General features: G+C 44.9%; 1 protein-coding gene across 15 annotated transcripts; it reads right to left on the minus strand.

The window, feature by feature from the left end:
• Nucleotides 1–8: 8 nt before the first annotated feature.
• Nucleotides 9–23,977, minus strand: LOC143491120 (uncharacterized). Of its 15 annotated transcripts, XM_076989844.1 has the most exons (24): nucleotides 23,652–23,977; nucleotides 23,425–23,569; nucleotides 22,813–22,870; nucleotides 22,377–22,486; nucleotides 15,163–15,223; nucleotides 14,589–14,711; nucleotides 14,335–14,504; nucleotides 13,728–13,848; nucleotides 13,166–13,288; nucleotides 12,509–12,554; nucleotides 9,382–9,760; nucleotides 9,218–9,262; nucleotides 8,641–8,753; nucleotides 7,618–7,810; nucleotides 7,058–7,183; nucleotides 6,660–6,776; nucleotides 6,263–6,433; nucleotides 6,073–6,135; nucleotides 5,885–5,980; nucleotides 2,794–2,895; nucleotides 2,443–2,625; nucleotides 2,071–2,112; nucleotides 1,057–1,289; nucleotides 9–275 (listed from the first exon to the last, which is right to left on the minus strand). In XM_076989844.1, exons 2-24 carry the CDS (start codon nucleotides 23,482–23,484, stop codon nucleotides 227–229), a joined length of 2,784 nt encoding a protein of 927 aa, XP_076845959.1. In that variant the 5' UTR covers nucleotides 23,485–23,569; nucleotides 23,652–23,977; the 3' UTR covers nucleotides 9–226. The 15 variants fall into 15 exon arrangements, 13 of the variants coding, with proteins under 13 accessions (XP_076845959.1, XP_076845966.1, XP_076845965.1 ...); XM_076989850.1 differs by lacking the exon at nucleotides 14,589–14,711 and having other exon boundaries at nucleotides 17–275; nucleotides 6,660–6,785; XM_076989848.1 differs by lacking the exon at nucleotides 5,885–5,980 and having other exon boundaries at nucleotides 17–275; nucleotides 6,660–6,785.
• Nucleotides 23,978–24,256: the final 279 nt, after the last annotated feature.

Consider the following 24,256-nt stretch of genomic DNA (forward strand, 5'->3'; position numbering starts at 1 on the left):
ATAACAAAACAAATCACTCTTTTAGGAAATTAAAATAGAATATTTATTTCAGAAATGCCATTCTTAAAATCATACGACCTTCATAATTCATTACAATAGTTCCATAAAGATTTAAAAAACATTTGTATTGTTAATATTATCCACTTAAAAATACCCATTAGTAACAGTGATAGTGTTGGTGGATTAAAACTGGAACATTTCATGTTATTTCATCAGCATGAAGAGATTACGCATCATCTTCATCATCAAAATCGACTCCTGTAGCCGCACGCTTCCTGTAAAACAAAAGTCAGAAGGATGTGCTAGTAATTTTAGCTCATCACAGTTGGCAAACATTTGTAAATAAAATGTAAATGTGCCATATTTTGTCAATTGTGATTTTTTACACCGCAATCGAAATTTGTCCTCCGCTTTTAACCCACCTGTGCAGTTAGAACACACACACACACACTAGTGATTACTAGGGCGGCAAGTGACGGCAAGAGCAGAGAAACAAGACTTGTACGGTTAAGGGGCAGTCATGGTCTTGTGATAGGGAACTGGTCTTGTGACCGGAGGGTCATGGGTTCGATTCCAAGACCTGAGGCCATGACTGAGGTGCCCTTGAGCAAGGCACCTAACCCCAACTGCTCCCCGGGTGCTGGGCTAGGGCTGCCCACCTCTCTGGGCACGTGTGATCCACAGCCCCCTAGTAATCACTAGTGTGTGTGTGTGTGTGTGTGTGTGTGTGTGTGTGTGTTCTAACTGCACAAATGGGTTAAAAGAGGAGGACAAATTTCGATTGCGGTGAAAAAAATCACAATTGACAAAATATGGCACATTTACATTTAGCATTTGAACAGGGTAGAAGTGATATAGTGCAAACCAAATGATGAGCTGCACTGTGTATTTACACACTTACGAAAGGCATTTAGAAAAGAGCCGTGTCTAATGTGTTCAGTGTAGGTATAATGACTTGTGTACCTAATGTAGTGCCAGGGTTAGGGTTAGCACACTCTCACTACAACGTTAAAGACAAGGACGGTCATTAACACACATACACAGGTATATATTTACCTGGGTGGAAGGGGCTTGGTGTGTGCAGGCATGCCATTGGCTGTCAGCAGCTCCTGTAGCCACACACATTCCATGAGAATATCCTGAGCCCAGCTCCTGCTCTGTTGCTCCTGCCTCCCTGCTGCCCCCTTGTGGACCCGCTCAGACTCTGCAAGCACTGCTCTCAGGTCTCGGATCTCCCACTCTGACTGCTTCAAGCTCTGATTTAGGAGCACGGTCGTGCTCTCCGCCTTCTGTTCACGTCATACACACCAGCACAGGAGACACCAGAGTCAGGACAGGTGGGTTGATGTGGCTGGGGAAGATACTGGTGCTAAATTGGTGGCAGATTGTTTTAGTGCAAACGGTTCAGTGTTTCAGCTTGTGTTTATCAAGGAATATGGGAGTATTGTCTTGTTTATGATACACAGGTTATGACACACAGGTGCTGATTGAAGTGTTTGAATGGTGTAGCACCAGTTTAAGTCCTGACCCGTCCCACATTTAGGGAACAGGGCTCTGTATTCACGCCACATGCTATTCAGAAGGCACGTAGAAAGTAAAGCCAGTGTGCTGGGGGGAGTGACCTGATCCCTAACTCCTCCTACTGTAGGTGGGTCTCCCTAACTCCTCCTACTGTAGGCGTGTCTACCTAACACTACCTGCTGTAGGCGGGTGCGGGTCTATCTAACACTACCTGCTGTAGGTGGATCTCCCGAACACTACCTGCTGTAGGCATGTCTACCTAACACTACCTGCTGTAGGCGGGTGCGTGTCTACCTAACATTACCTGCTGTAGGCGGGTGCGGGTCTACCTAACACTACCTGCTGTAGGCGGGTGCGGGTCTACCTAACACTACCTGCTGTAGGCGGGTGCGGGTCTACCTAACACTACCTGCTGTAGGCGGGTGCGGGTCTACCTAACACTACCTGCTGTAAGCGGGTGCGTGTCTATCTAACACTACCTGCTGTAGGCGGGTGCGGGTCTACCTAACACTACCTGCTGTAGGCGGGTGCGGGTCTACCTAACACTACCTGCTGCTCGTCCCACAGAGCCCTTTTCAACTCGTCTACATGCTGAGAAAGAGAAGGAGAGAAAGAGTGAGAGAAAGAGGGAAAGCAAAAAGAAATCAATCAATAAACAGAAAAACCAATAATACTAAAATTCATAATGACATAATAGAATCTGACATATAAAGAGTGTAGAGTTGTCCTCTAATGTGTAGTGTCGTCCTCTAATGTCAGATCTGTTGGTAGCTGTGTCACTGCTCAAGGAAGAGCGCTCAGTGAATCAGATCATTGCGTTAGTTATTGCAGTGATGTACTACATGCATTACAGCGGGACAGTAGAACTGCTTACGGGGGTACAGGACGCTCAGAGGGGCAGGGAAGTGTGGTTCTCCTTACCTTCTGCAACTCCAGGGCTTTATTCTGCAGAGAGAGAGCACACCTCCTCTCACACTCTACCTCCGCTCTCCTCCTCCTCTCCACCTCCTGCACTCGCTCCTCCAGTATCCCACGCTGCTCTCTGAGAGACTCCGCCCTCTGCCTCTCCCACTTCCTCTGCTCCTGCTCCACCGCCATGGTAACCTGCACAGGTACATCAGAGAGGCAGGTGAGTCCGTGTCCACTGATGACTGATCATGGAGTGATGTTGATCTGAGCCCAGCAGCATGACTGCATCAGCCAGGGGGAGTTACTGCCGGAGCTGACTAGTGTGAGAGGTGAGGGGGGAGATTATTATGGGATGGTGGTAACCTGCTCCTCAGTCTTTAGCTTCAGTTCCTCCTCTTGCCTCCTGAGCAACTCCTGCTGCTGCTCTAGAGACTCTTGTAGTCTTGATACCTCCTGTTCCTTAATCTGGGAGATTAGACAGAAAAAAGAGGGACATGAAGAGAAACAAAGGGAGGGAGAGAGAGAGAGAGAGAGAGAGAGAGAGAGAGAGAGAGAGAGAGAGGGAGAGAGAGCATTTTCCCGCTATTGTCAAGCCTTCTCTTAAAAAGCCACACTTAGATCCCTCAGTTTTATCCAATTTTAGACCAATTTCTCATTTATCTTATCTTTCAAAACTCTTAGAGAAAATAGTTTTTATACAAGTGCAGGCCTTTTTACAATCAAATGATATTTTTGAAAAATTCCAATCAGGTTTTAAATCAAGGCACAGCACTGAGACTGCTCTGCTGAAAATTCACAATGATATCGCTATGTCCGTAGATAGTAGATATCCTGTGATCCTGGTTTTGCTGGACCGAACAGCAGCGTTTGATACGGTGGACCATTCTATTCTTCTATCTCGCTTGGAGCACGTCGTCGGTATTCGTGGCACCGCTTTGAAGTGGTTCACGTCCTATTTGAACGATAGAACGTTCTCTGTTATGATAAATAATGCCTCTTCTTTGTGTGCACCTCTGTCATGTGGAGTTCCTCAAGGTTCTATCCTTGGTCCCCTCCTGTTTTCCTTATATATGTTGCCACTTGGGGAGGTTATATCTGCACATACAGTGCGGAAAATAAGTATTTAGTCAGTCACCAATTGTGCAAGTTCTCCCACTTAAAAAGATGAGAGAGGCCTGTAATTGACATCATAGGTAGACCTCAACTATGAGAGACAAAATGTGAAAAAAAAATTGAGAAAATCATTTTTTCTGACTTTTAAAGAATTTATTTGCAAATAATGGTGGAAAATAAGTATTTGGTCAATAACAAAAGTTCATCTCAATACTTTGTTGTATATCCTCTGTTGGCAATGACAGAGGTCAAACGTTTTCTGTAAGTCTTCACAAGGTTGGCACACACTGTTGCTGGTATGTTGGCCCATTCCTCCATGCAGATCTCCTCACGTTTCATCTTCATTGCCCTTGCTGATGGAAGGAGGTTTGCACCAAAAATCTCACAATACATGGCCCCATTCATTCTTTCATGTACATGGACCAGTCGTCCTGGTCCCTTTGCAGAGAAACAGCCCCAAAGCATGATGTTACCACCCCCATGCTTGACAGTTGGTATGGTGTTCTTTGGATGCAACTCAGCATTCACTGTCCTCCAAACACGACGAGTTGTGTTTTTACCAAATAGTTCTACTTTGGTTTCATCTGACCATATGACATTCTCCCAATACTCTTCTGGAACATCCAAATGCTCTCTAGCAAACATCAGACGTGCCTGGCTTAAGCAGGGGGACACGTCTGGCACTGCAAGATCTGAGTCCCTGGTGTCGTAGTGTGTTGCTGATGGTAGCCTTTGTAACGTTGGTCCCAGCTTTCTGCAGGTCATTCACTAGATCCCCCCTTGTGGTTCTGGGATTTTTCCTCACCGTTCTTGTGATCATTTTGACCCCACGGGCTGAGATCTTGCGTGGAGTCCCAGATCGAGGGAGATTAGTAGTGGTCTTGTAGGTCTTCCATTTTCTGATTATTGCTCCCACAGTAGATTTCTTCACACCAAGCTGCTTGCCTATTGCAGATTCAGTCTTCCCAGCCTACAATTCGGTTTCTGGTGTCCTCCGACAGCTCTTTCGTCTTCACCATAGTGGAGTTTGGAGTGTGACTGTTTGAGGTTGTGGGCAGGTGTCTTTTATACTGTTAACGACTTCAAATAGGTGCCATTAATACAGGTAATGAGTGGGGGAAAGAGGAGCCTTTTAAAAAAGAAGTTACAGCCAGAAATCTTGCTTGTTTGTAGGTGACCAAATACTTATTTTCCACCATTATTTGCAAATAAATTCTTTAAAAGTCAGACAAAATGATTTTCTCAATTTTTTTTTCACATTTTGTCTCTCATAGTTGAGGTCTACCTATGATGTCAATTACAGGCCTCTCTCATCTTTTTAAGTGGGAGAACTTGCACAATTGGTGACTGACTAAATACTTATTTTCCCCACTGTAATGTATCTTTTCATTGTTATGCAGATGACTTGCAGATCTACCTGGCTCAAAAACCACATGTGATAAATCCGATGCTATCATTTATCAATTGTGTAACTGATGTTAAACAGTGGCTAAGTCATAACTTTTTGTTTCTGAATCAACAAAAAACTGAATGTATTCTATTTGGTGATGCTACTGCCATAGACTTCAGTGGTTTGCCTTTTAAGTTAAATACTAGTGTCAGAAATCTTGGGGTATTATTTGATCAGGAACTCAACTTTGATAAACAAATTAATTCTGTAGTTAAATCCAGTTTTTATAATTTGCGCCTGCTGGCCAAAGTCAAATCTTTCGTAGATCACACTGATTTAGAGAAGGTAATTCATGCTTTCATTAGTTCCAGACTTGACTATTGCAACGGCCTTTATATTGGTGTTCATCGATCTTCTCTGAGACAACTTCAGCTCGTCCAGAACGCAGCTGCGCGTCTCTTAACTAACAACCCCGGCCAGACGTGAACATATTACACCTGTTTTGTTTAATTTGCATTGGCTTCCTGTTCAATATAGAATTAATTTTAAAATATTGATGTTTGTCTTTAAAGCGTTGAACGGATTGGCCCCACTGTACTTATCTGATCTCTTAAGTTTTCCTGTACACGAGAGATCTTTGAGGTCATCGAGTCGTCTTTTATTAGACGTTCCGAGAACTAGATCTAAGCGTTGGGGTGATCGGGCTTTTTCAGTGGCTGCACCCCGACTTTGGAATAACCTCCCCTTAGATCTTCCATTAAATTCTGACCTGAAATTCTCTGACATTACTCTCTGATGTATGCATTTTCTGATGTATTTTACTGTATATTTAATGTAATTTTATTGTAAAGTGCTTTGGTCATCTTAGCTGGTTGTTGTAAAGCACTATATAAATAAATAAATCAATCAATCAATCAATCAATCAATTATGTCATATGTGTGACCTCTGACCTGGATGCAGTTGTGCAAGGAGTCAGTGTTGCGTGTGTGTGTGAGAGTCTGGTCTCTGAGGGCCGCTGCTGTCGCCTCGTGTGCCTGACGATGGACCTTGACACACACACGCAAGCACACGTTTAACTATTACCACACACACCACCATGCAGTGTGGAGTGATGGCCTGTGATCTGTCTGTATAGTACCAGCTCCATGTCACGCTCACGGGCCTGTGTCCACTGGACCTGTAGCCGCTCAATGTCCTGCTCCTGAGACACACAGGACATGTACAGGACTCTCTTAACTCATTACATCTGTCTTTCAGTCCCCTGGTAAACAATTCAGCCATTTGGATTTTTACACAGCATGTGACACAATTCCAGAACATCTAATGACCTGCTTTTTTTGCATGTGTGTGAGCTCCTCCGTCAGCTTAGCGCTGTGCTCCTCCTGGAGGGCCCTGATCTTCTTCTCAAGGGAGTTCTTCTCCTCCTGCATGACCAACACAAGCAGCTCCTTCTGGGCTACAGTGGTCTCCAGGGCCCTTACCCTTCTGTCTAGATCCACCTGCTCAACACGCACCAGGGAACACGAACACAGACTGGACATGAGCAAACGGGTCGAAGAATTGATACAGAACAGAGACAAACAAAAAAAATGAAAGAAACATAAGAAAGAAGGAGACAGTCAGACAGACAAAAACAGTAAAGATGGAGAGAGAACCGGAGACAGTAAGACATCCACAGAGAAACAGAGACAGAGATGAGATAAAAGAGAGAGAGAGAAAACGAACTTCCTGTGGCTCTTCTCTGTGTTTGCTAGCTGTTGACAACTCCTCCTCCAGACGAGAACATCTTTCTCTTAGCTTTCTGTTGACCTCCTCCTTCTGCTCCAAGTCCTGGGTCACCTCCTCTAGCCTCTGAGAGAGAGAGAGAGAGAGAGAGAGAGAGAGAGAGAGAGAGAGAGAGAGAGAGAGAGAGAGAGAGATCAAGAATGTGTGTGACTAGAAAAGGTATGCAGTAATGTGTAAAAGAAATGTCAACTGTCTAGGAGAGAGAAGGATGTATGAGAACATGTGAATGTTATAGTGTCAGTTATAGTGTCAGTTATAGTTTTTAGACAATAATAACTTGTTTATTCGACCATTCAATAAAAGATCATAAATCATCTCAGACTGGCCTCAGATGGTACCTCTTGTAGGGATTCCAGTGTGTGTCTGAATCGCCGTTGTTCTGAGAAGAGCTCTGATTTGGCACTGTCTACCAATCGATCCATCTCCTCCCTCTCCAGCTCTGACACACATCTACTCGTTACACACTGAGACATGAGGATATGATAGAGGGACAGAGGAAAGGCCAGACGGTGAAGAGATGGTGAAAATAGTTTTAGAGTTTTTATGAACTGTCAACTAGCCACCAGTCACTTATCTTTACATAAATCCTGTTTAAAAGTGAAAGTTAAAATCAAAGAAATCAAAGAAATGTAAGAACTGTGTTTTTATTTATTTTTTCCGTACTGTCTATAGTCTAACCCTATAGTAAGATCTGCTCCTGTAGTGGAGTTTTCAAATGTAAACGACCTACTGAGATTTCAAGTAGTCAGTTGTATCTAATTCTACATGAGGAGCTGAATGCACGTCAAGGTAGATGAACCTGGATGTTTCTGCCACCAGGGGGCAGTGTGACTCACTGGGACTGTTGCCATGGATATCTTGGTGTCTGTACAAAGTGAATGAAGCTGAATTGTGTTACCCTGTGATGGCTGTCGTTATGGTAACATCCAGTTGAAGGAGGGCTGGTGTCATAGTAACGGGTGGTTCTGTGAGGGCTGACGTCATGGTAACTAGTGGTTGTGTGTTTCTGGAGGGCGGCCTGGTTGTCTCGTAGAGTTCTGGTGTCCGTAACACACACGTCCCTCTGAGTCTGGAGTGTGTGCTGATCACTCCTACAGCACACACACACACACACACACACACACACACACACACACACACACACACACGAGATGGTCAGCTCTTCTGTTCCATTGTGCATGATATTCTAAAGTGTGATGAGAGCAATCATACAGGGACTGGTGTGTACCGGAGTGTGTGAGTGTGTACCGGAGTATGTGAGTGTGTACCGGAGTGTGTACCGGAGTGTGTGAGAGTGTACCAGAGTGTGTGAGTGTATACCGGAGTGTGTGAGTGTGTACTGGAAGGTGTGAGTGTGTACTGGAAGGTGTGAGTGTGTACCGGAGTGTGTGAGTGTGTACCGGAATGTGTGAGTGTGTACCGGAGTGTGTGAGTGTGTACTGGAATGTGTGAGTGTGTACCGGAGTGTGTACTGGAGTGTGAGTGTGTACCAGAGTGTGTGAGTGTGTACCGGAGTGTGTACCGGAGTGTGTACCGGAGTGTGTACTGGAATGTGTGAGTGTGTACTGCAGTGTGTGTGTGTGTACCGGAGTGTGTGATTGTGTACCAGAGTGTGTGAGTTTGTACTGGAGTGTGTGAATGTGTACCGGAGTGTGTGAATGTGTACTGCAGTGTGTGTGTGAGTGTGTACCGGAGTGTGTGAGTGTGTACCGGAGTGTGTGATGTGTGAGTGTGTGTACCAGAGTGTGTGAGTGTGTATCGGAGTGTGTGATGTGTGTGTGTGTGTGTACCAGAGTGTGTGAGTGTGTGTACCAGAGTGTGTGAGTGTGTACCGGAGTGTGTGAGTGTGTACCGGAGTGTGTGATGTGTGAGTGTGTGTACCAGAGTGTGTGTGTGTGTACCAGAGTGTGTGATTGTGTACCAGAGTGTGTGAGTGTGTGCGCTGCAGTGAGACAAGCAGACGTGTAGAGTGTGTCGTTCTCTGTCTGTCTGCTCCAGCTCTGCGCTCATTGTCTGTACCATCTGACCAGCAGCCTGGGGAGAGACATCACAACACACACACACCTCACCGAACATGGCTTACTACCACACACACACACACACACACACACACACACACACACACACACACCTCACCGAACATGGCTTACTACCACACACACCTCACCGAACACCACTACACACCTCACCAAACACGGCTTACCACCACACACACACACCTCACCGAACACAGCTTATCACAACACACACACACCTCACCGAACATGGCTTACTACCACACACACCTCACCGAACACCACTACACACCTCACCAAACACGGCTTACGACCACACACACCTCTCCGAACACGGCTTACTACCACACACACCTCACCGAACACGACTTACCACCACACACACACACACCTCACCGAACACGGCTTATCACCACACACACACCTCACCGAACACCACAACACACACACACCTCACCGAACACGACTAACCACCACACACACCTCACCGAACATGGCTAACCACCACACACACCTCACCGAACATGGCTAACCACCACACACACACACACACACACACACACACACACACACACACACACAACATTACTAAAATTTATTAAATATGAACAGGAAAATGAGACCAAAGTAAAGACGTCACTAGATACCTGTTCTCTAGTGCCTGTGTAAGACGGGCGGTGTCTCACAGCTGCAGAGGGTGACGGGGGTGGAGAGGGTGGAGAAGGTGTAGAGGGTGGAGTGGGTGTAGAGGGTGGAGTGGGTGTAGAGGGTGGAGAAGGTGTAGAGGGTGGAGTGGGTGTAGAGGGTGGAGTGGGTGTAGAGGGTGGAGGGGATGTAGAGGGTGGAGAAGGTGTAGAGGGTGGAGGGGATGTAGAGGGTGGAGGGGATGTAGAGGGTGGAGTGGATGTAGAGGGTGGAGTTGGGCTGTAGTTGTTCCTCTCGCTTTGGATCCTTTTCTTCTTTCGCTGAATTCTGGTTGGAGTTTTCAGCTTTCTACCGAGTCTTATAACCTGCCCTTCATCAGAGCTAACACACACACACACACACACACACACACACACACACACAGAACGAAAGAGCAAAGAAAGAGAGAAACAGAGAGAATCAATATTTTGGATTTACTTTCATTGATTTAGTTTGTATCCCAAGTTTGTCTGATAACATTAGATTCACACTGTTTAATCTACACTCCTTCTATTGTAAAATTTAGGCAAGATTGTAGGCAGGCTGAGAGACGTTGGTGAAGGTCAGAATTGCAAGTACATTTTGATATTTATAAAACAACATTGCACAATTACAACAGTGAAGTGAAATCAGCAAGGAAAAACTATTTCTCTACCTTAATTAATTCATCAAATAATAACTCGGCTGTCTTGTTCAGAAGTATAGATCAGCTAGTAAACCCCACCTCCTGTTTCTTCCCTGAGACTGTTTCAGTTGAAAAATGTGATGAGTTTGCAATATTTTTTAGGGACAAGATTACTAGTATAAGGCAGAACATAGCAACAAGCACTAATAGACTATCAACCCTTATATCAGTTACTCAGCCTAACTTTAATATGTCTTATTTCCAAGAAGTTGACAACACTACTTGATGTGATCTCATCACTAAAATCCTCTACTTGTGAACTGGACCCTTTACCTACATGCTTTTTCAAGCAGGTTCTGAGCTCATTAGCAAATGAAGTTCTAACGATTGTTAATCAGTCTCTGCAATTGGGTGAATTCCCTAACTTTTTAAAAACAGCAATGGTTAAACCACTATTAAAGAACAGAAATCTTGATCCCACAATTCTCAATAATTATCGACCTATATCTAACCTTTCCTTTCTTAGCAAAGTCATTAAAAAAAGTTGTGTCAATCCAGTTGAATGATTATGTAAAAGTAAATCAAATAAATGACACTTTTCAATCTGGTTTCAGAGCTCTCCACAGCACTGAAACAGCCCTAGTTAAGGTAGTAAATGACTTGAGATTGAATACGGATGCAGGCAAACTCTCAGTCCTTTTTCTGCTGGATTTAAGCACCGCTTTTGACACGGTTCATCATGAAATTCTTCTTGATCGACTACAGAGCTGGGTAGGCCTTAGTGGCTTAGTCTTAGACTGGTTTAGATCGTACCTAACTGGGCGTGATTACTATGTAGCATTAGGTACCTCTTCCTCCACACGTCAAAAAATAACTTGTGGCGTCCCCCAAGGATCAATTCTTGGGCCGTTACTATTCAACCTATATATGCTTCCGTTACCACATATCATTAATAAACATGGTATTAGTTATCATCAATATGCAGATGACACTCAACTTTACATTTCTCTAGAACCTAAGGCCCTAAAATCAATTTGCTCACTGTTTGACTGCATAGATGATATACAGACATGGATGTCTGAAAATTTTCTGCAATTAAATAAACAGAAGACAGAAGTTCTTGTTTTTGGCAGTGATTCACAAAGAAATGATGTTTAAATATTTAAATCAAATGAATCTGAATGCCAGAAAATGTGTTAAGAACCTGGGCGTCACCTTTGATAATGAGCTCAGCTTCAAATCACACATCATGACTACATACAAGACAGCTTATTTTCACCTTCGAAACATTGCTAAGGTCCGAGATATGCTCTCTCCTGCTGACAGTGAAAAACTTGTCCATGCATTTATCACATCAAGGCTAGATTATTGTAACGCTGTTCTGTCTGCTCTTCCAAAGAGCTCTATTTCGCACCTACAGAGAGTTCAGAATGCGGCTTCAAGGGTTCTGACCCACAGGAGAAAGAGAGATCATATTACACCTGCACTCCACTCACTGCACTGGTTACCTGTCAGCTTTAGGATAGATTTTAAGGTTCTAGTCATGGTTTTTAAATGTCTTCATGGTCTTGCCCCTCTTTACCTCAGTGAAATGATGGTTAGATATGTTCCAGTCAGGTCTCTGAGGTCTTCAAACAGTAATCTACTGGTGATTCCTAGATGCCGATTAAAGATTGGCGAGGGTGCTTTTAGCCACTATGGCCCAAAGCTCTGGAATTCTCTTCCTGAAGAGCTCAGAGGCATTTCATCCCTGAATAGTTTCAAGAACAGTCTCAAAACATTTCTGTTTAGATCTGCTTTTAGTTAAGAAACTCTAGTCTATTATTTTATAATTTGTCACTTTATTTAATTATTTCTTTTTATCTTTAATTTTAATATTTTATTGTTATCTTCTTATATTTACTTTAGTTTTATTTACTTTACTTTTTTATTATATTGTTGTTACGGAACAGCTCCGGACCCTTCCCTGTGGGCGTGCCGCTATGTTTCTGCGTGTCGTTATGTCCATGTTTGTACTTCCGTGGGTGTGGGTTGTTTGTGAGCGTGTTCGTGGTTACACCTGTGCCTTGTCTCGAGGTCACGTGGGTCTGTGTAATTCACCTATTTAATGTGCGTTAGCGCGGTGTCTAGTGCTTGTCTTTGTCTAAAGTTCATGCCCATGCAAGCATCGCGTCAGCGTGCTTGCTCCGCTCGTGCTGGACTTTGCGTGTTTGTGTGTTGATTAAACGTTGAATGTTCACTGAAAGACGCGTGTCGTGCCTCCTGCTTCCTCCAGCACCACAGCGTCACAATTGTTTACTTTACTTTTTTACATTTTATGTTATTTTACTTTAATTTCTTCTAACATTTCCTTTTTGTCTTCTCCTTTTTATGTTTCTTTTATTTATACTGTAAAGCACATTGAGTTGCATGTACGTATGAAAGGTGCTATACAAATAAAGATTATTATTATTTATTATTATTACCTGAGTGTTTGTCCTTCATCACAGGATCCGTTCTGACCTTCCCACGCTGTAACGTCACACAAGCAGAGAGGTTTCACTGCCATTCACGCTCGTAAACTCATATCCAGATTCATAAAACATGTCATATATAACTTCCACAAGAATGTAGCACTCACTCAGGTCAGAGGTCACACTGCCTACCATGGAGGTCGTTACAGTGAGTCAGAACCACACAACTGGTCCCTCAAACCCAGACACACGCTGCTTGTCTACAGTTTCAGTTGCATTGTGATTATATTCATGCATTTTGCATTTTCTGAAGCAATTCACAATTTCACTGCCTTTTAATGCCAAAGCAAACACAAGACTATACACAGCATCTGTCTTGTTGTTCAGCGTATGCTGAATATGCCATAGTACCGGTTCTGTGTGCAGCGAGTCCAGATCGCTGTCTGTGGTGAACAAGTCTGTCCTCCTCAGAGGAACTACAGAAGCTCAGAGATCTATATGAACACAGTACCTACGTCTACAGCACTGAAAATGGTTTATTCTGATGCACTGTATATTTTTACTCTATATTATTGTTGTCTGACACTGTGAATATGAGTAAATCTACTTCATTTTAATGACAGAAACAGCTCAGAGAAGGTCTGGCTCACAGATGAAGCCAGGAGCTACCTGCTAGGGGTCTGGGTTTGGGCGTTTGTGAAGAATGCCTACTGGGGTTGTGTGTTGTGCTCAGATATCCTGCCATCTGGGCTTCAGTAACGCGTACAGTATCACTGCCCAGACTGTCCGTGGCTTAGGACAGAACCATCAAGAATAACAGTTACATTAACTCGACTTTGAGTTAACTCAAATACATTAACTGTGCCCCTACGGTCCCCCACTGACAAAAAACCCAACATTTTTAAAGAGATTGTTGCACCCTTTTAAATGAAAATCATGATTTCATAAAGGTCCAGTTCAGAAGGTACGTACATAAAGCTCTGCTGCCTCCTACTGGTTGATTCCTGTCAGTTCAACTCATTATAATTAAAATCTCTCCAGTCTTTTAAGACTTCTCCATTACATCTGTGGACACTCAAATGAGTATCGTCCCACAACAGGCCTGTAGGTCATTTGAATCCTGGGCAGAAGCTCGTTTCCTTATGCTGAACTGAGACCAGTTCCCACCCCACCCCCATCCCCATCGACCTAATCTATATGGTCACTGGAAACTGATCTGAGGTCAGCATACCTGTTCCAGTTGAACGTGGCACTGGAACGTCCAGCATCACATCTCTGAATCTTGAGCTGAAGTCTTCAGTGCACACGCTCTCCTCCTCTTCCTCGTCCTCTTCCTCCTCTTCCCCTGTTACCTATTAAAGATGCTATTTTAGCTTTGTTATACTGTTGTACTGTTTGTTATTGTCACATTACGGCGGCCCCCCATGCCGGTCGCCCCCGTCCACAGCGGCAGTTGTCCTGTTGTTGTGTTGTGTTCGTCCCTCAGGGGGGCGGGGCCTATAATCTGCCTCACCTTTCACTTTTAAAATACATAATAATATAAAATGAAAAAAAAATTATGAAATGTGTCATACATAAATAATATAACAAATATTGTAATGTCTTAACGTAATGATGAAATCACACACGCATGCACGCACACACACACACACACACACACACACACACACACACACACACACACACACACACACGTGCGCGCACACACACACACACACACACACACACACACACACACACACACACACACACACACGTGCGCGCACACGCACGCACACGCACGCACACACACACACACACACACACACACACACACACACACACACACACACACACACCCCAATGGTAGTTCCCAGCAGTCGTTCCAGTCTCCAAAGACACTGCTCAGTCTTCGAGCCGCCGGGTCCTGCAGCTCCCAGTGTCTGCCAGGAGGGGGCAGTAAAGAGGCGAACACGATCACTGCCCCGTTCTTGCTGGCCACCTCGCTCCACTATGTTTATAGTGACCTCTGTAACGGCAGGGAAACAGGCAACGGTTCGGCGTTACAGGAGGCACTGCACCCTGGGACGGGACCATTATCGGCCTGTTTTACCTGTGGAAGTGTCCGGGAGGTCAGAGTTTGACTCGTTGGGCGTGGAGGTAGTGTTGCCAGTGGGAGGGGGCGTGGTGCTCAGGACAGAGTCTTTAATCATAGACTTACTGCTTCTGAGGTGCACTGAAAATAATTTTAAAGATATAAAAAAGACCACATGTGCTATATCCTAAAACAAATATTGAATTTGGGCATCATCCTAAAATGATTTAGATTATATTTATTTTCAAAAATCAGAGGAAAAAAAATCCAATTAAAATTAAAAATTTTCAAGTATCCAGATTCTGGACAGTCTGCAGAATTGACACCCAGTGAAAGGCACTGGTTCCCAGTCCGAGTCCTTGGATCTCAAGCTCAGTGTATTTTTGTATTCTCACTCATCTCATGAAGGTTGATGAGTTCTATACCTGCTCAATGAGCTGAATCAGGTGTGAGACAGGTGAGAGCATGAGAAAACGTGATGAGCGTGGTACTGGTCCCAATGACATGCCCACAGATCACAGACCACGCCCACAGATCACAGGCCACGCCCACCGCCATCTGCTAACGTGATCCTGAGAGACCTTGAGTCTACCTGAGTGGAGAACGTTCTCCGTCTTGCCGTTCCCTCCATTTGGTCGGCCATGACTATGAGTCTAGGGACACAACAGAAATTTAGACTAAATTTAGAAATTTAACTTTTGCAGTAAATATCCTCATTCTCACCCACTGCACATTCATGCTTTTTTTGCAGGTGTACAAGGTAATTTTAACACATTTGCTGGTTAAATGATGTTAGGTCCTGTGTTAGGTCCTGATATAATGTCTACGGGAGCGTGATGAGTTGTGGAATGTGTGGAGTTGTGATTTCTTTCAGGTGCACCCGGGATAACGAAGTCACATGGTTCTGGGCGGTGCCTGACAACCGCTACAAAAGGCTTCCTGGAAGTGCAGACGAGAGGAGAGTGTGGCAGCCTCTCCTCGTCTTGTTCTCCCTTGTTATACATCAGCTAACGGATGTTTAGAGATTGTTATACATCAGCTAACGGATGTTTAGAGATTGTTATACATCAGCTAACGGATGTTTAGAGATTGTTATACATCAGCTAACGGATGTTTAGAGATTGTTATACATCAGCTAACGGATGTTTAGAGATTGTTATACATCAGCTAACGGATGTTTAGAGATTGTTATACATCAGCTAACGGATGTTTAGAGATTGTTATACATCAGCTACGGATGTTTAGAGATTGTTATACATCAGCTACGGATGTTAAGAGTGGTCATACTGCCCTTGTTTGTGTGTGTGACGAACTGTGTGTCAATTATGTAGTGTTTCCTTGTATGTTGTTGTTATAATTTCAAAAAGTGCTTAGCACCAGGTAGGGTAGGCCGCTGCTTGTTTTGTCGTTTTGTCGTTTGTTTTCCCTTTTTCAGCGTGGCCTACCTGAAGTCAGCGGTGCTAAGCCCATGCTTGTTTCATCTTTTGTCTTTACATGTCAAATACACATCATTTTGAATTGGTTAAGTCGTTGTCCGTTCCTCCTTTAACGTCGTTCAACGAGCCGTTTCATTAATTACACTCTGTTACCGTCTGACCTAGACCGGGCGGTAACAATTGGGGGCTCGTCCTCCGTTTTGTTCTTCGTGGCTTTGGTTTCTTTTTCCCCGGTTTTCTTTTGTGTTTGGTTCGTTCGTCTGGTTGGTGTTCTTTTTTGTGGCGGTGGGGTGGTGTGTGTTAGTGTGTTGGGTATGGCGCATTTTGACTTAACGGAGTTTTCGTTGTTTCCCACCCTGGAGCAATTTGACAGGTGCCGGAAGGCGGACCTCCTTCTCATTGCTGAGTTTTTTCATGTGGACGTTCCGTGGGATGCCTCAAAGAGAGACGTTAAGCAGGCTTTGGAGCATGGTCTTGTGCGCGATGGCATTTTGCCTGATCGTGGGGGCAGTCCGAGTGTACCAGCTGCTGGTTTGCTTCCGCTACCGGGTGAGTCCGAGGCGGATGACGCCGGTGAACGGGTAGGTAGTGCACAGGTGGACTCTGTGTTGGGTGTCTCCGCAACCGATCCCATACTTGCGATCAAGTTAAAGGAACTGGAGTTGGAGATAAAGCGACAGGAGCGTGAGGCTGAGTTGTTACGGGTTCGAGCTTTACAGATCGAGGCGGATAAGGAAGTTGCATTGAAGCGGCTGGCTATGGAAGCTGAGCGACCTGTTCCGTTGCCACGTAAGACCGCTCCGTCAGCTGCAGGCAGTCCTATTCCTATTCCTATTCCTGGAAGTTCCCCAGAGCCTCATATGTGCTCCCCAAGGGCGCCACGAGATGTAATGGTAAACTTGCCTCGTTCTACCGCCGCCCCTGCGTCTTTTGATGTTAGTCGACAGATCAGTTTAGTACCTGCGTTTAGGGAACAGGAGGTTGATGCATATTTTTCCATCTTTGAACGGATTGCAACAACGCTTCTGTGGCCCAAGGACCTGTGGTCTCTTATGCTGCAGTGCAAACTAACTGGGAAGGCTCAGGAGGCATGTTCCTCTCTCACACTAACACAGAGCATGGATTATGACCTGGTAAAAGCAGCTGTGCTGAGGGCCTATGAGTTGGTACCGACAAACTTTTAGAGGCTTAGTAAAGAACCCCAACCAGACATACACTGAATTTGCAAGGGAGAAGACTTTATTATTCGAGAAATGGTGTACTGCCAGTAACGTCACAACGTTTGAGCAGTTAAAGGAGTTAATCCTGATCGAGGAGTTCAAGAATTGTCTTCCTGAGAATGTGGTGATTTATTTAAACGAACAGAAAGCCTGTAGCGTGGCGGTGGCGGCCACTTCCGCTGATGAGTTTGTCCTAACACATAAAACCGTGTTTTCTCCTTCGTCTCGCAACAGGTGCACGCCTCCAAATCGAGGTGTTAAGAGTGATACAGTTACGTCTTCATCACCGTCGGAAGCGGCTAGAGACACTAGGCAGTGTTTTTACTGTCATGCACCAGGACATGTAATCGCCGCTTGTCCAGTGTTGAAGCGTAAGGCGTTGCGAAATCCAGGCGCGATCAAGAAAGTGAACGCTGTGAGTAGAGTACCTTCGGTTGTTCCCTCTGTTCCTGACGTGGACCCCGCGTTTCAACCGTTTATTTTTGAGGGATGTGTGTCTTTGTCGGAGATGAGTGAGCAGAAACGACCTATAAAGGGGTTGAGAGATACGGGTGCATCAGTGTCGTTGATTTTAAAGTCTGTACTGCCATTTTCTGAGGAGTCGTACTGTGGCACGGATGTACTCATTAAGGGAGTTGAGCTTGGAGTTTTACGGTTCCCCCTCCATACAATGTTTTTAGAGGCAGCAACATTCACGGGAATAGTCAAGGTCGCGGTTTGCTCGGAATTACCGGTAAGCGGTGTTTCGTTTATATTAGGAAACGACATAGCGGGTGGTGTTGTGTTGGTTCCGGAGGTTGTCGAACAGCCTATTACTGACGTTGCTTTAGACACTCCTGAGTATTTTCCCGCTTGTGTGTTGACTCGGGCACAGGCTGCCAAACTCGGTGAGGTTCCATTACGGGACACTTTTATGTCTAAGTTGTCTGAGTTGGATAAACCTGTTGACACACTTGATTCTGCCTCTCCTGTGGAGCACCCAGTTATTACACCTGCTGGGGTGACGTCATCACACGCCCAGCCTACGTACTCTCATGCTGAGACCTCGGTTCCTGACCTGTTGTCACGGGCTGATTTGATTAAAGCACAAAACACAGACCAAACGTTAACAGCTTGTTTTGATCGTGTTAACAACTCGAGCTTGTCGTCGGGGTATCAGAACACGTACTTCCTTCAGGATGGGGTTTTATTACGAAGTTGGGTTTCCCCTAGAGAAGGGCATGAGTCGATAACACAGGTAGTGGTTCCACGTAGGTATCGTTCACACATTTTATCTCTGGCCCATGATCATCCTTTGGCAGGCCACTTAGGCATTCGAAAAACCACACAGCGTGTTTTGCAGCATTTCTTCTGGCCGTCAGTTGCTGGTGATGTGGCGAAGTATTGCCGTACTTGCAAAGTGTGCCAAATAGTTGGTAAACCAAACCAGGTTATTTCCCCGGCTCCGTTGTGCCCCATTCCTGCAGTGGGTGAGCCATTTGAGAGGGTCCTGATAGACTGTGTCGGTCCTTTACCGAAAACTCGTGCTGGACATCGCTATCTTTTTACACTCATGTGCGCGGCCACACGCTATCCTGAAGCCATTCCCCTTCGTTCACTTCGCTCAAAGGCCATAGTAAAAGCATTGATTAAGTTCTTCTCCACTTTTGGTTTACCGGTTTGTATACAATCCGATCAGGGTACCAATTTCACGTCTCGTCTCTTTTCTCAGGTGACCCAGGAATTAGGAGTGACTCACCAGTTTTCTAGTGCGTACCATCCCGAGTCACAAGGTGCATTAGAGCGGTTCCATCAGACTTTTAAAAACATGTTACGGACCTATTGCTTGGAATCTGAGAAGGATTGGGACGAAGGCGTACCCTTACTTTTGTTTGCAGTTCGTGATTCAGTGCAGGAGTCTCTTGGTTTTAGTCCAAACACTCTGCTTTTTGGTCGTTGTGTACGGGGGCCTCTTTTAGTGTTGTATGAGCAGTGGTTGGCTACTCCTCGACCTCAGGCCACTTCTGTATGTGACTACGTTAAGCGTCTTCGAGATCGTCTGTGTCTTGTTCGTAAGGTGGCAAAGAACAACTTGTGTGAGTCGCAGGTGGCGATGAAACGCAGGTTTGACAAGAAGGCGGTGAGTCGTGAATTTAAGGTCGGCGAGCGAGTGCTTGCACTATTACCTATGGGTGGTTCTTCTCTTCGAGCGCGGTTTTCTGGTCCATATGTCATTCAGTCCAAACTGTCAGCTACCAATTATGTCATTGCCACTCCTGACCGAGGTAAGAAGACTCGGTTATGTCATATCAACATGCTGAAGGCGTATTATGACCGATCGGAGGACACGCGTCCAGATCAGACAGTTCCATCAGTCTCCGTTTCATCCACTGATCCGTCTTCAGTTTCTCTCACTGTGTCCGTGGAGTATGCACCCGAACAGGATAACTTGCATTTGGGTCGTAACTGTTTGCCTTGTGCCAGGCTTCCGAACTCCGAGGCTCTCCTTCATCTCTCTGAGAAGTTGGTAGAGTTGCCCAGCACAGCACAGCACGACCTGAGTGAGTTAATTCGGAATTATCCTACGTTGTTCGTTGATGTACCTCTACGCACCACATTGTTACAGCATGATATCGACGTGGGAGAGCACTTACCTGTCTGTCAACATCCGTACCGTGTTAACCCTCAAAAGCGGTCGCAGATGGCAAAAGAAACGAAGTATTTGTTGGAGAACCATTTCGCCATTCCCAGCGTTAGTCCGTGGTGTTCGCCTTGCATTCTGGTACCCAAACCTGACGGTTCGTTTAGATTTTGTACCGACTACCGGAAGATTAATGCCATCACTACACCTGATTCGTTTCCGATCCCTCGTATGGAAGACTGCATTGATAAAATCGGCACAGCTACATACGTTAGTAAATTAGACCTACTAAAGGGATATTGGCAGGTCCCGTTAACGAAAAGAGCGTCGGTCATCTCCGCTTTTGCTACTCCAGATCAGTTTTTGCAGTACACGGTGATGCCTTTCGGCTTGAGGAATGCTCCTGCTACGTTTCAGCGGCTTATGCTTATGGTGTTGGGTGATGTACCAAATTGTGAGGTATACCTCGATGATGTGGTGGTCTTTTCATCCACCTGGGTGGAACATTTGACGGCGTTAGACACTGTTTTTAAGAAGCTACGAGACGCTTCTTTGGTTTTAAATCTGGAGAAATGTGAGTTTGGTCGCAGTGAGGTGATCTATCTGGGGAAACTGGTCGGAAATGGCAAAGTCCGTCCCCTGGATGCCAAGGTTCAGGCTATTGTCGATTTCCCTGTTCCTCAGGATAAACGGCAACTACGACGATTTTTGGGTATGGCGGGGTTTTATCGTTGTTTTTGTCGGAACTTCTCCACGATTGTAGTGCCTCTTACCAACATGCTTGGTAAAACTGCTGTTTTTGTGTGGTCACTGGAGTGTCAGCGAGCTTTCGATTTAGTTAAAACCCTGTTGTGCAGCACACCTGTTCTTGTGACTCCGAATCATTTACGGCCTTTTAAGCTGGAGGTGGATGCTAGCCATACGGGCGCCGGTGCTGTCCTTATGCAAGAGGATGAACAGGGCTTAGATCATCCGATTTGTTATTATTCAAAAAAGTTTTTAAAGCACCAACTAGCTTACAGCACTGTGGAGAAGGAGGCTTTGGCGTTGCTCCTCGCTTTACAACACTTCGAGGTCTATGTAGGTGGAAGTTCAGTACCTGTGATTGTTTTTACAGACCATAACCCCCTTACATTTTTAAACACCATGGCGAATAAGAATCATCGTTTGATGAGATGGTCTCTGATAGTACAAGGTTTTAATCTTGTTATTAAGCACAAGAAAGGTAGAGACAATGTGGTCGCGGATGCCCTGTCCCGGTGCTGATTCTGCAGGTGTTTGTTGGTTTTTCTGTTTTGTTTTGTGGTTCCTTTGTTTTGGAAGCCACATTTTATGGGAGGGGGTGTTAGGTCCTGTGTTAGGTCCTGATATAATGTCTACGGGAGCGTGATGAGTTGTGGAATGTGTGGAGTTGTGATTTCTTTCAGGTGCACCCGGGATAACGAAGTCACATGGTTCTGGGCGGTGCCTGACAACCGCTACAAAAGGCTTCCTGGAAGTGCAGACGAGAGGAGAGTGTGGCAGCCTCTCCTCGTCTTGTTCTCCCTTGTTATACATCAGCTAACGGATGTTTAGAGATTGTTATACATCAGCTAACGGATGTTTAGAGATTGTTATACATCAGCTAACGGATGTTTAGAGATTGTTATACATCAGCTAACGGATGTTTAGAGATTGTTATACATCAGCTAACGGATGTTTAGAGATTGTTATACATCAGCTACGGATGTTTAGAGATTGTTATACATCAGCTACGGATGTTAAGAGTGGTCATACTGCCCTTGTTTGTGTGTGTGACGAACTGTGTGTCAATTATGTAGTGTTTCCTTGTATGTTGTTGTTATAATTTCAAAAAGTGCTTAGCACCAGGTAGGGTAGGCCGCTGCTTGTTTTGTCGTTTTGTCGTTTGTTTTCCCTTTTTCAGCGTGGCCTACCTGAAGTCAGCGGTGCTAAGCCCATGCTTGTTTCATCTTTTGTCTTTACATGTCAAATACACATCATTTTGAATTGGTTAAGTCGTTGTCCGTTCCTCCTTTAACGTCGTTCAACGAGCCGTTTCATTAATTACACTCTGTTACCGTCTGACCTAGACCGGGCGGTAACAAATGATCATATTCTCTGCTTGTATCTATATGGCACAAATCAGGGATATAAGACCCCACAAAAGCATCCTTGTATTAATATAACTGATCAAACAAATGATCTTTTGCCTGAAAGAAATGTCTTTTATCATTTTGTTATGGAGGTCACGGGGTTAGTCCCAGTTTTAGGAACCAGAGACATCGTGTTATTTCCTTACTGGACAAGCAAGGCCTTCACCAGGTGTGCCAGGTGTGCGTGAGCCAGACACACGTGAATATGTCTGCACGCTGGTTCCCAACACTTCAGCTGCGTTATCACTGTAGTGTTGAGCCAGTGACTTTGTGAAGTGTTACACAACGTCAACATTTACTCATTTAACTGCTGGAAATGCAGTTTTTCAATGAAGAAACAGAAAGGAAGAAATATTGTGAGTGGCCTCCCATCTGACCTGCAGCCTACTGAGCTGATCATCGATGGCGTCAAGCAGGAGATCGCAGTGGTCTCTGCAGAGAGCAGCTGGGTCCAGACAGAAACCACTGGTCACCTCTTCAACACCATCTGAGAACAGAGAACAGGCAGAAACTAACATCAAAATGAAAGACTGAAAAGACACTCCATTGCTGTTGTGATTGGTCAGATTATAACCCATGAACTACTGCAGTACACAGTGTTAATATGGAACGTTAACACAGAGGTATCTGGGATCAAAATAATGTGTGATTATATTTAGAAGTCGCTGCACCTTAAACAACAGCGTCAGTTCTTTGTATATAGACAGGCTCCTTTAAAGCTCAGTTAAAGCTCAGTTAAAGCGCATGCACCTCCACCCACACCGACAAGACTGATCCAGAATCAGAGTAAAAGTCTAAGACAAGCATTCAGACCAGCACAGAGGAGATCATCTGTGTCATCAGCTTCTCCGTGGCTTCTAACGTCCATCACCTACAACACGCAAGTCAAAAAACACAACATGAAACTGCACTTCCCAACATTACAGCCTCTGTAATATAACTTTTACCCAACAAACTGTAGTGTAGTGAATGTATCATTTTAAAACTAATTAAAGGGTCGTTCATTCATGTTTTATTCGGTTTTAGCTCGTTTGTTATGCTGAAACACACGTTTGGAGAGCTGGAGCGACTGTTGGTGGCCTGTTGCCCGGGGAACAAACGGGGAACAAACTGGGACCCGCCAGTAAACGCGGTCTGGTCTGGTGGGAAATAAAAGACTCACACATTCCAGTCCCACATGTGTATCCACCAAAATGTCTTAAGAGTTGCGCACTGTATCGTGTTAGTACTATGTTGCTTCTTGAAGCCAAACGTTTACCAACTAAATGAAAGTGGATATAATAAAGGCGAACGTGCATGTTTAAGAGCTGCTTGCGCGTCGTTTATAACGTCCTTTATCACATTAGAGCATCGTGTAAACACACCAATGATCAAATCATCTTTCGTTTTGTTTGACCTAACGAATCAAGACGCACGTATACTCACAGTTGGTTTGGGTCTGGATCTCAACCCTGCTGCGGGACTGATGGACTGAGCTGCACACATCGCTTGACATTCACAGACGCACGCGCCGCAGGATCTTAGCAACCATCAGTCCTGCAGACCCAACACACCCTAAAAAGAACTTGAACTGAAGACACATGGAGTGGTTCAGGTAATGCTAGACATTCAAATGGCTTCAGTTCACTGGTGCATAATCAAACATTTCTCACATTTGTGAACACACATTATAGATCAGATTTCCCATATTTCACATTGTCAGATGAGGCTTGACTTGTCCACCCATGTGATCAAGACTCGTTTCAGTCCTGTCTTTGTGTGCATATACTTGGCGATCGATCGTGATATAATACTTAATTTGTGTCCATTTACACCTCCACTTCCCTAACAATTTACACTCCAATTTTATTTGCTGATAGTGCCACACACTCATTACACTCCATGTCTCAAAGGTTGCCCACCCCTGGCATAGAGCATACCTGTCAACTCTCCCGTTTTGGCTGGGAAACTACTACCATATTTTACCCCTCTTTCCCGATGTCCTCCCGTATTAATATTTCCCCGTAAATTCCCGTATTGTAATATAGTATATACAGTGCCGTTTCAAGGTATTTGGGGGCCCCAAGCAAAGACACCAACCGGGGCCCCCCCAACCTCCACACCAGAAATCTCATGCCCAAACCCCCCTCCGGCCAAAAAAAAAACACATATCTGGCCGCAGTCCACCTTCAAGAACCACAGCATATACACCTCAAACTAACTACAAATTTACTACTTGTAGCTGAACATAGCAGATTTAAGTATGGGATTACCCGGG

The sequence above is a fragment of the Brachyhypopomus gauderio genome, unplaced genomic scaffold (assembly GCF_052324685.1).
Source record: "Brachyhypopomus gauderio isolate BG-103 unplaced genomic scaffold, BGAUD_0.2 sc71, whole genome shotgun sequence".
Classification (NCBI taxonomy): domain Eukaryota; kingdom Metazoa; phylum Chordata; class Actinopteri; order Gymnotiformes; family Hypopomidae; genus Brachyhypopomus; species Brachyhypopomus gauderio.

Bases quoted from the DNA above. Each gene is read 5' to 3' on its own strand.
- LOC143491120 (XM_076989843.1), bottom strand. From the start codon at position 23,484: ATGTGTGCAGCTCAGTCCATCAGTCCCGCAGCAGGGTTGAGATCCAGA. The intron at 15,224-22,376 runs GTCAGATGGGAG...TTGTGTCCCTAG, and splicing joins ATCAGCTCAGTAGGCTGCAG to ACTCATAGTCATGGCCGACC. The intron at 6,434-6,659 runs GTTCGTTTTCTC...CGTGTTGAGCAG, and splicing joins ACAGAGAAGAGCCACAGGAA to GTGGATCTAGACAGAAGGGT.